Here is a 12,262-nt window from a genome sequence, read left to right as displayed (position 1 = left end):
ATTAAGGTTTAGATTGAACACCGCCCATGAGCAAAGCTTCAGCGTTTTATAAACTAGGAAAAAACTGTACAATACAGGCAAGTTTTTATCGCTTCATTATATTTATTAATCGGAGTCAGATACTGTACTTACTTCGAACCTAACATTGGTTACTTTGACAAACCGATGACATACGCCACGTCCCCGTGTACATATAGGAATAACAACATTTTTTCAAGTATAACATTTTTCATTAAGGTGGCGTCGAACTCCAAAAAATGCCATGAAATCTTCCTTTGTTCAATTATACATGTTTCAAACTTTTTTAACAGAGGCGCAAATAAAACACTAGAATTTTCGGCCTAACAAAACAATGTTCATATACGTTTGGTGCTTGCTACATGTTTGACATCTTGCAGTCGAAGTATAAGGTGATTATAAAACAAGCAAATGAAGTTGTCAATTTAAATTGACGTACGACAAACAGTTAATGATTAGGAACAACGCGGTAATAGTATGGAAGAAAATCTTGTTAAATACGAGGCGTAAAACCACGAAACAATGCATAAATAATTGCACTTATAAAGCAGACAAAAGATTGACTGACTGATGACGAAGAAATAAACGATGATTTGTAACTGCCCACTAAAATCAGCTGCATATGCACATACAGTGACGTAAAAACACAATTTAACGAAATTTATAGCGAATCTGCAATAGGACTGCTTAGTATCCATTTCACTGCATCTTGAATAAGGCACTTGATTCGCACAAGATTGTCCGGTAAAATTAAGCATGCACAAAATCACCCATGTCTTCCTCGTCATCAGTGATGCTGAACATTCGTTCTGCTTCTTGGCGTTTATCAAGAGGATGCTGAGAGTCTATGGGCCTAAGAAGGAAAAAAGACATTTAGAACCGAGAATATATTCTTGCCTGATGCCTACAGTCTTTGCAGAAGTTTTAATATAAGTATAATCTGTCTGATCTGGTGCATAAAATTTGAATCTACTGTTTTTCACAGAGTAATTATCATCTTTAATCTTCAACTTGTGGTAATATGTAATAACTAACAAGCGCAGCATATACAGAATTACAGCTTTTAACACCACTACAAATAGACATGATATGAAACAGTGTAGGAATTGCTGTGTGGAACGTTATCTATACTGTGTTATCACTATAATATCTTACTTGTTATATATGTGTAACTCATTACCACCACCTACTCCTACTGGTTCCAGGCGCTTTTCTAAAGGAGAATGCTTATGGAATTCCATTTTCGAATGGTGGACACCTAAAAAGACATGTCTATCAGATAACCTTGCAATAATGCAGCAATGAAAGACCACATTGAAATTTTTGAAAAATCTCACCGGATGTGTAACTGTCCCACTCTAAACCGTTAGCATTGTTGTGTACAGAAGCTTGTGTTGCTTCAATCATGGTGAATTCGTCATCACTTGACATTCCATCAACTCCACGATCAAACGATGGAGGAGGATCTTGTGCATCTGAAACAACAAGAAAAGTTACGCATATTTATACGGTAAACAAATAGTAAACTTCAAACGAATCAAGTTGAAAAGTTTGATACCTGATTTCTTGTTGGAATACTGACTTCGAAAGGCAATTGACCGTGATCGTACTTCCTCCAAGAAATCCTCAAAGTCTTCTTCCACCTCCTCACTGAAAAGTTGGTTGGGATTACTTTTGCTTTTATTATTTTTTTGTTAAACAATGTAATTATAATTCATGGTTAAATAGTTTAATTAGTCAGAAAGTAGTAACATTCATACAAAATACGGAATACAATGTCACTTACAGAGTAAGACTACGTCTGTCACCCGCAGATCCTGAAGAATGGTTAGCATCAGTTGATTTTTGCTACAAAAAGCAGTAAAAAAATAAGGAAAGGAATTGAGAAAAACAACAAAAAAATATTTAATTAGACTTTTCCTGATTAAATTTTAAAAAAATCATAAATACATAATTGCGAAACTATTACACTACGTAACACAATTTTTGTTTGGCTACTTTTTTTAATGCCCCTTTATGTATTTTTGGGTGCTGAGTTCAAAAATCCAGTTAGTTTTTTCGTACCATCGTTGCTTTTTGAGATATTCAAATTTTGATATAGCTGTAAGTACAGCAAATCGTGTTCTACTCTTGCAGTAGATTTTAGCTCAACAAGGTTCTGTTTGGTTTATTAAACGCAAAAACCAGTTTAAAAACGTTAATAAGGAAGGCTTGAAGATAAATGTAACATAGTTTTGTCAAACAGTAAGAGTCGTTCAAAAATGTACTTTTGAGCGAGGTTTTCTTTTATGACTACTCCTGTCTTTCCTTACTAAAGACCAAATGTAGTTTCCCATCATTACACTATCCCAGCGGCCTTTATATCGTTTTTCCATTGGCTCAATATCCTGATGAAGTCTCTCACCGTGCTCCTCACTGAAATCACGTAGATTTTCTTGAAAAAAATCCAGATGCGGACATAAAAATAAGTTTGACAGACATGCGACAACCCATGTTTTGGTAACTTTTGATCAGTTTCTTCACCAACTCTTTGTAATTTCTGTCCCTTTTATTTCCCAAAAATCGATCAACCACACCTCGAAATGCTTGCCACACTTCTTTTTCTGTTTCATTCATTTTTTCTTCCAAGCTTTTACACTTTAACATTGTGTTTATCTGAGGACCAACAAATATTCCTCCTTTTATTTTGGTAAGTGATGGTCTGGGAAACATTGAACGGATTTCTTGAAAATCTTGTCCTTGAAAATCCAAAGCTTTGACAAACTGTTTTACCAGACCTAATTTGATATGAAGTGGAGGCAGTAAAACTATTTCCCGGCTTACAAGAGGTTCCCTAATAACGTTGTACATTCCTGGGTTTGTTTTTCCCGTGTCGGCCATTAATTTTCTCATAGTGCTCACCGTCAGCTCTACTATTCCACAAGCACAGAAAGCAAGAGTATTTTGTGTAACCACCCTGCAGACCAAGCAAAACTCCCAACATTTTAAAGTCATCACAAACATACCACTTAAACTGAGTGTAATTTATTTTAATGAGCAGTTGCTTGACGTTTTCATAATCTTCTTTCATCTGTAAGGAATAAGCAAGTGGAATTGATGGGTATATGTTGCCATTGTGAAGTAACACTGCTTTAAGACTTTTGGTAGAACTGTCAATGAAACGCCGCCACTGAGTAGGATCATGATTTATTCCAACAGCACAAAACAGACCTTCCACATCTTTGCAATAGCAAAGGTCTTCAAAAATGTCAAAGTAGACAGAAAACTCCAAGTGCCTATTCCTGTGGGGTAGGCAGTACTCTTACTTAAATTGTTTCACTCTCTACTAGACATTTTGATTTCTACTATTTAAAAGATGAACTGAATCTAAGATTTACACAATACTTAACTGTGTAAAATGTAATTATATGGCATACTTCTCTCTGTAAACACTAAACATGACTTTCTAATGAGACTATACTGAATTTAACATAAATAGATAAAATGAAAACTGAGATAAGAAATAAAAGCACATTCGTCTGCGTTTCAAACTCCCACTCCCATTCACTTTCTCAAGTAAATAGGACGCCCATTTACAACATGATAGTGCTGACAGACACAGATCATAACCGCATAAAATACCTACAGTTAATGGAAAATCACAAAAAACGGAAATTTTTGTATTTTGAAAACGATCGATGATAGAAAAAAACTGAGAGCATTTTTGAAATCAGCGCTTGAAAATCATACAGATACACTTAATAAATGTAGCCAAACAAAAATTTTTTTGAATTTTGTTACGTAGTGTTATTTATTAAATAGAACTTTTTATATTTACCGTGTTTGATGCAGCACGTTCGGCCTCTTTTTGTGCTTCTAAATAAGCATCCTCTTCTATCCTGACCTGTTCCTCTTCTTCAAACAACTGAAATGAATTATTTACAGGCATGTTATTTTCATTTCGTATTTTATGTTATTTTACAAGCATTTTAATTTATAAAACAATAGAAGCATGCAAAGTACCAAGACAATTGCATCACACCCTAAAGTTAAAATTTGATTGCAATGCAATGGCAACTATGATGATTTGGTTGAGCTTGAAATATTTATCATAATCACACTAATCAAGAATTTTAAAATGCAAATTATTATTTTTTGTACTAAGTTACATAATTTGTAAACTAGTAAAAAATCTACCGTGCCGACATTAATCAGTGTAATTAATTGCTGGCCTTAAGAATTGTTCACCTTCTTATCAATTTGCTCATCAATTTTTCTTTGTTGTTCGATTATTTTATCATACTGTCGCTTTGAAAGATACTCTTTTTCTTCCTGTGTGATAAACCTGAAGAGAAGAATCACAAGCCAGCATCACAGCTGTATCTTTTATCAGTTTACACAGAACAATAGTATACATCATTATCATAATAAAGATGTTGTTACAGTTGGTTATTTAATGTGGCAGTTAGTAGTACAGCTGCAGGATCAAAAATTTTAACGCTTGAAATTGAGCAACAGCAACGATTGAAACTTTAGTGGGTCATCCCACGGCTTGTTACTTGGGGAAAACTACCCTGACACAAAAATTACAACTCAGATAAATTTGGTGGCAGGAAGTGGTTACCAGAAGACAAAACTACAGTTGCGTGATGCTAACTCCGAGCAGACTATCAAAGTATGGCAGAGAACGCACTCCCTGTGAAAAAAGGAACATCTAGAAGGCAAAAACAGAGATGTTGTGATCAGAACAGAGTAATCAAAAGGTTAAATACACAAGGCTGTGGTAATAGACAAAGTTTAAGTTCAATATTATCAACCAAATTCCTCTCGAAACAGCCTCAGCAAATATACAATCAATTCTGACAGCGATGACGTCAAAGAACTGCAGTCAGAATCTAATGGAAGTTGTAAAGCAGACTATGAAAAGCTTGAAGGTATAACTGACCATGGACATAACAAGACAGTGAGAAAGGTGCAATACGTTAATACTATCCACGGTCAAGCACATGTCCCCCAGCCATGTTGAGATAAACGTAACAAAATGTCATTGCATAACCCTATCATACCCATACCCAATAGAGAAAATATGACAATCTAGATTTTGAGAATTGCCTATTAAAGGCAGGATTGACTTCATTAAATGCTTGCTATTGAGTTATTCAGGTACTTTGCATTGCAAGGTGTTCAGGATTGGGAATATGTAAACTGATGAACTTGGTAAATTTGGTAATAATGGCCACTGGCATGCAACATAATATTCACTGTTTTTTATGTTCACAGTTTCCCCAAAATTTTATTGAAACTGTTTTGAAGAATAGACTGCAGTTATTGTGACTTTTTGGTGAGCATGTGCCTTAGTCTAGAGGTTCGTAAATTTCCACAATTATGTTGCTGGTGGGGCATCATTGCAAGCTATAATATGTCCAGTGATCATATCATAACAAATTGATTTCCTTTTTTCGCAATATATCACAACACTTGTGATAGATTTGTATTCTCTTTTATTCTGGACAACCCCAGACTTATTCCAGATTTAAAACACACCATCCATTTGCTGTTGTACATAAACTGTACTGTTCCTGCATAGCAAACATCACTCAGACTATGGCTTAACTTGGTCACGTTTTTAATTCTAAATCACAACCTCTAAACCAGGGGTCGGGAACCTTTTTGGCTAAGGGAGCCATGAAAGCTACATATTTTTAATTGTATTTCCGTGAGAGCCATATAATATTTATCAACAATTAATGCAACTAACGTGTGCATTTTTAAGCAAAACCAACAACTTTAGACTACGGTAAATGCCTGAATTTACTCTTTAATAACATCTTTCTTACTGTTAATACGACTTAAAATTACAGAAAAAGTTTTATTCGTAACAATCGAGCTAAGAAATGCCAGTTTAGATTTATCTGCGAGCCAGATGCCGTCGTGAAAAGAGCCACATCTGGCTCGCGAGCCATAGGTTCCCGACCTCTGCTCTAAACAGTTGACTTTTGACAGTTGAATTTTGGGGTTTGCTGCAATCGATGCCAGCAAATGATCCTTTTTAACATATTTTTCTGACGTTAACTTGTAATATCACATATATGATAAGCCATATAAAGTGAAGCATTTGTGATATTGATCTTTACTAAAAAAACAGTTTCAGTTTGCTTATCTTGTACTATTGTAACAATACAAACAACAATAACAATCTGGATGATGATGGAAGCATATCTGCAAGCATAGTAAGGTGTGCACACAAACTATTAATTGGTTAGTTTCTTTTTTTCCACTATAGAACAACAAGAAATAATATACCGGTAAGTTAGATACATCTTCTGAATCGTTTAAAACAATACCTAGCATAAGGTTCGTTAGAATGAAAGGAAATGGAATTAGCAGCCTAATCATACGAATCAGTCTTCATAATACTTTGTCAATATGTATTAGGAAGGCTGATTAGTATGATTAGGTTATGATGGTTATGACCGTGCCAATGATGACAATGTTGTTTTTGATCAAACTTTTTTTAGTATTTTTGGCTATTTTAATATTATTGCTTTTATTAAAATCGAAGAAAACGTACATTGTATAATACAACTTTAAGTCTTCATTCGGTGATTCTTAAATGGACTTCGATCAAACCAGCAAACAGACAGTCACAACACGAATTATAATTGACAAAAGCAGTGAGGTCTTACAAACTGGTGCACAGTATCACACAATACAATGAACCAAAAAAGTAAGCAAAAGCTGACACAATATCCGATCTTCTACAAGGATACAAAAAATGGTCAAAGTACTTTGGTTGACATAATGAAGTCGTGACAATAACCCAGTAACAGTACCTCTGTAAACACTATACTATGTTCCAATTGACTGGATACCAAGGTTACAAAAACCCAAAGCAGTGATAGAAAATAACAAAGCAAAATATCTGAGCAGACCTTATCCTCCCTAGTACTAGATGGCAGAGTATGGCATGTGCATATCAGAGATTTTTTGGTGCAAAACAGTTACCCACTTGCACATCGATGAGTTAAAATCGCTACACAGTATACAAAGTGTTATTGATAAGTGTGGTAAAATGTTCAATCTTTTAAAATGTTTGATTTCTGACCAGTGGGCCATTGGTAGACATTTTGGAAATGGTAAGAGAATAAAAATTGTTTAGACCAATCTACCGGTACCTAATTAGTGTTCCACTAGACTAAGAAGTCCAAAATTTCGGTAAAGGTATAAGCTTCGTGCACATTGGAGCAACTGTTTTCATGCAGAGATATTATTGAACACAGACGTATTCTGCAGACCAGCACAATGAGATGACCAGCCTATGCAGCAGTCAATAGTCAATAAAACCAGCAACAAACATCGACCTCGCGGTATCAGCACCAAGCAACTAAATGAACAAGAAAATGTACACCAAGGTTATCAAACACCTATGTCACCACCAGTGAGTGAATAGAAGTATCAAGGTTCCGAAAAATGTTAGGACCTCAGAGCTGAACCAGCCATGCAGCAAGAACACCTGGACAATATCCTAATTCTAATTCCTGAGTGCAAGATAATTCTAACAATAAATCAATATGCAAACAAATACAGTGATAACCAGAAATTAAAGAATCAGCTTAAAAAGATAACATCAAAGTTGTGCGGTGCTACCTGATAAAATTTCCATCAAGAAATAGAATTAACAAAGAATGCACACTAAACATGGCTTTGTGACATGCAGTCATAAGCAATTCAGGCGATCAAAACATAGAAGACCATGATATTGGGAAATGACCATTACCTTCAAAAGGTCCTTTACATACTCGAAGTCCAAGCGAAAGAAAAAATCCAACCAAAGAAATGAAGTCGTGAAGAAAAACACACACACAGTACATGTTTATGTTACAAAAGCATAATTATATATATATTTATGCTCTACATTCAACAATCAATAAGCAATATCATTCATAGATGTACCGGTACTTACTGCATGTCTGTTCCATAGTTGGTTTTACTACTGTCATCAAGAATTAAATTTTCAAATTCAACTCCAAGTTGCCGCTCACTATCATCTTTATATTTAATCAAATGTCGAAGTCTGCAGAAAAATTTGCATATTTCACACTCATCACCCCATATATATATTTCCCAATCTATTCATATAAAAACAGTATGTCTTCAGAATAAAGTGATTAATTAAACAAAGGTTGTATTATAAATTAGGCAATGTTCAATAGAGGAATAGAAAATATAAATCTTATAATGATAATTTAAATTCGTTATTTCAAAACCATATAGGTAGCTCATGCAAAATTAATAAAACAACTATGTTACTTTTAGTTACTTGCCAGTACCAGGTGGCATTAAAAATTCTGCTATTCAAATATCTTATTTGCAAAAGTATCATACAACTAAAGACAAAACCTTCTTCTGCGATTTCTGGTTCCAAATAAAATCCCAAGACATCCCAGACATTGCTCCATCTTGTTGGATTTTTTCTTCAAAAAGTTAAATTTTATGACTGTGTTACTTTTATTTTACATTTTTTGCATGGGATTATGATAAACTGTTTGCCTAAACAAAAAATTAAACCCTTGTGTAACCATCTCACTGTAAAAAACTCTATCTTGCTGATTCAAACCAAAATAAAAGCCATACTCAACGAACAGCAACAAAATTTATTCCATCACATGCAGAATTTCATCTTGCATAACATATTTTTAAATTGCGTGATTTAGCCAAAAAACTTTGAAGTAATAGTAACTTTTCTGCAGTGTACTCAGCTTTTCCTGGAATGGAGCCTGTCTATGAAATTTCCACCAATGTTCCAAATTTTTCAAAGTTCGCTGCAACTTTTCCTTGCATATGATTAATTATGTCCTTACTTTGTAATTATAGGCAAAGCATCGTGGCGTCTCGCTTTACTAAATACCACAAACTTGAAGTTGTATTTTATGTTTTAGACCGTTCGGCAGCCATTTATTTGTACAAAGTTGCAAAAAGTTTGCTTGAAATTTATCTAGGGCAGGGGTCGGCAACCTTTCTTCAGGCGCGGGCCAAAACCAAACTGTGCAGGTGTCAACGGGCCGTACAAATTTTCCATTTGCACTTCCGTTTCCTTCACTTTTCATACTGTTGTTAAAATTGGCGAATCAGGGCGTTCTTATCAGATTATCTCCAAATTTAGCTAGGCCTACATGGATTAATCCTAAGAAAAATAGCAACAATTCATAACGAAAGCACCAAGTACTTTTATTGACAGCACAACATTAATGTGATATTTGATGTTGTTTCGTGCTAGAAAGTTTCGGAAGGTCAGGTGGTAGGTTGGATGAGGCGAGAACCATAAAATCTTGCAAGTGGTCATCAGTAAGTTGTGTTCTCAACTTGCTCTTGGCGAGCTTCATTGACAAAAATAGTTGTTCGACTGTATTTGTTATTGTTCTAATTTAATATTGGATTAAATTAGTTGTTTTGAAAATAGTGGTACGTGTTGACAATCTGTGGTGGCTAAGTGGTACGAGAACATAAAAAGGTTGGGAACCCCTGCCCTACGTTATCTGAAGAAAGCACAAAACGTATTTTACGGACTATAAGAATATATGGCGAAGGTTAACGCTGGTGTGTTGTTCGGTTGCTGACTCCTGACTCAGAAGGCTGCTGCTTCAGTTGTATGCTAGCTTCGCTCATATATTGAAAAGAAAAAGACACGACCTTCTTAGTTCAAGGCTTTAATCGAACTCACGTCTTGTGCGCAAGCAGTGCAGAAAGGAATGGATTGGAAAAAAACGGACGCGCAACAAAACAATTACCACGTGCGGGGGAGTATTCTGAGTGCGCCATATAATGAGCATTTTTGTTTAATGAACTTTATACGGTAACCCATACTCCTTAAAATACGTTGCGCTCTATAGCCCGGTGCGCCTATTGTATGAACAAAAAACTATACAAAGCAATTTATTGACAGTGCGCCTTATAATCGGGTGCGCCTTATGGTCCGTAAAATACGGAAATAACTACAATTTGCAAAAATGCTGCGGGCCGGATGATTTTGCTTGGCGGGCCGGATCCGGCCCGCGGGCCGTACGTTGCCGACCCCTGATCTAGGGTGTGCAGCTGCCATGGACCACAGACCGATGTTCGACGGAAAGGCCCTAAATTCAAGTCTGGCTTTAAGCATGATTTCCTGCTCATCAGAAAGTTTGACCAAGTGCAATGAGCATATTGTGCAGATCTGAATTCAATTCGGATTCGCACAAATGTTAAAATTTATTTTCTGTTTTCTCACAAATATAAATCTTTTTCGGTTTGGCACATCCCTAATAGTTTGGTACCTCCAGCAATTTTAAGAACTATTAGTCTTGTTAATCAGTCTTTTGTTAATCTCAATCTCATGACATCAATCTTATCTGTGATGTCATGAGATTGCAGAATATTGTGAATAATAAAAATATTGTGAGAAAAAAGGGGAATCCCTGTTGGTTGGCGTCAGTCAGACGCCAGATCAAAACATCAGAACTACATTCCAGTCTTTAACAAAATTATAATATCTCTATATATACTCGGCTAATCAACTCTAACCAGACAAGCATATGTAAAAAGCCCACCCTGACCCTCCGTGTGACCCATTCTTGCTTGTGCTACAAAGTTTTAACTTGTTTTGAAAACAAGTTTTGGATTAGTTTAGCCATCCAAATATGACATTGCATTGAATTGTTGCAAGAATCAATGCGATCGACCGAAAGAGGAATTTCTACCAAATCCAAAATTGTTAATTTTATTAAAATTGATAAAGTGTGAGCCAAATAGTGAACAAAAACGGAGATAGCCCAATTCAGTTGTGCAATTTTGCATTAGGTGTAAAAATTGGGTTGATTTGAAAGGAGTTAACCTGACATCCGTTTACGAGACATCTATCAGAGTACCTTTTGGAAATGGACTCGAGAAGCACCGATTCGTGCGAACTGCGAACCGATTCTTGGAATTTCAATGAACTCCGCCAATCGGTTGTTAACAAGCGTATGTACAAGCTTATTTTATATCGGTCCCGGGTCAATATGGCATGCTGCTAATGATAGAACCTGATGTTAAAATATATGAATCTCACTACTGCCTATAACGTGTATTAAGGTTCTTTGGTCTCCTTTCCTGCAACAGAATTCAACCGTCTGTGGCGCCAACAAAGGTAGAATGAGTAAGAAACACATCATGATCAGCGATGTTGCCGCGACATGGCTATCAGTGGTTTGATTTCTTTGTTCGCAGCCAAACAAAATACACAAAAAAGATGAAATCGCAGCCAAAGGAATAAAAAAGCAAAACCAGCATAAACTAAGCCGCAGATGGAGGTGCTGGATATTGCGATCCCCGAACTTGCCAAGAGGCAATCTGCCAATTTATTTACTATGTGAGCTACGCACCAACTAACTTCTTCACATTATTGCCTTAAGTCTACATTTGCTTTTTTCAAATTTTATGTGACGTTTAAAAATTGTTATTTCGTAACTTACTAGTCGTAGATTGTATGTTCGTATTGTGTTTATCAGTTACCGTCAAAAGTGAAATCATATCGCTTTCGCTTATATAATTATAGGCCTACGAAAACAAACCACCATCCGCCGCTTCTCTCTGTCATGTCTTCTTATGACCTGGCCACATCAAGATGAAGTTAACTGTTCAATTGTTTACCATCCCGCAATAGCTTAAAACTTTTTCTCGGATAAATTTTAGATGAACTTGGTTTTATAGGAGGGCTAGATTTTTCGGCATGGATTTTTCAGAGTAGATTCACCAGATTAAGCTGGTAAAAGTTTTTAGCAAATTGCATAATAATTTTTGTGCAGTGTTTTTAGAAACACGTCTTTCAGTTTTGCAAACACTCTAAACTAGTTGTGAGTGGTGACTACAACACAGCCAGCTTTACTTATTTGTTTGAATAACTAAAGCTTAAAATTTTGCAGACATTTTACTTCAAAGATGACTTATAACTTATATTAGGAATAAGCTTTGTAAACAAAGCTAAAACTATCTACCACATACACAGATGCTTGCAATTTTCAGGTCAAGTAAATAAATGCATGTCCATGAGAAAAACTGAACAGAAATAGTTCCTTCCTCGATGCTTTTCTGGGCAAACCGTACTTTGTTGGATTGAACATCTTTAACCGAGTTTTAAACTATACAGTACAAAGAAAATATTCTTATGTCGATTTAAGTTGTCAGCTTAATTTTCTTGCTAAAATTCATAAAACCAGTTTGTAGGCTACTTCAACTGCCTGATGTCAAACAT

At 35.5% G+C, this 12,262-nt stretch overlaps 1 protein-coding gene across 1 annotated transcript; it reads right to left on the bottom strand.

Annotated features, from left to right (window-relative positions):
• Window positions 1–79: 79 nt before the first annotated feature.
• Window positions 80–8,574, bottom strand: LOC143458827 (AP-1 complex-associated regulatory protein-like). Its single transcript, XM_076955704.1, has 9 exons — window positions 8,398–8,574; window positions 7,961–8,071; window positions 4,246–4,342; window positions 3,836–3,922; window positions 1,805–1,866; window positions 1,577–1,668; window positions 1,356–1,493; window positions 1,174–1,276; window positions 80–871 (listed from the first exon to the last, which is right to left on the bottom strand). Exons 1-9 carry the CDS (start codon window positions 8,454–8,456, stop codon window positions 769–771), a joined length of 852 nt encoding a protein of 283 aa, XP_076811819.1. The 5' UTR covers window positions 8,457–8,574; the 3' UTR covers window positions 80–768.
• Between the last annotated feature and the right edge of the window lie 3,688 nt (window positions 8,575–12,262).

Source organism: Clavelina lepadiformis, chromosome 5 (genome assembly GCF_947623445.1).
Source record: "Clavelina lepadiformis chromosome 5, kaClaLepa1.1, whole genome shotgun sequence".
Taxonomy (NCBI): Eukaryota; Metazoa; Chordata; class Ascidiacea; order Aplousobranchia; family Clavelinidae; genus Clavelina; species Clavelina lepadiformis.
Note: the sequence above shows the minus strand (reverse complement) of the source record. Positions and strands in the feature narration are given on the sequence as shown.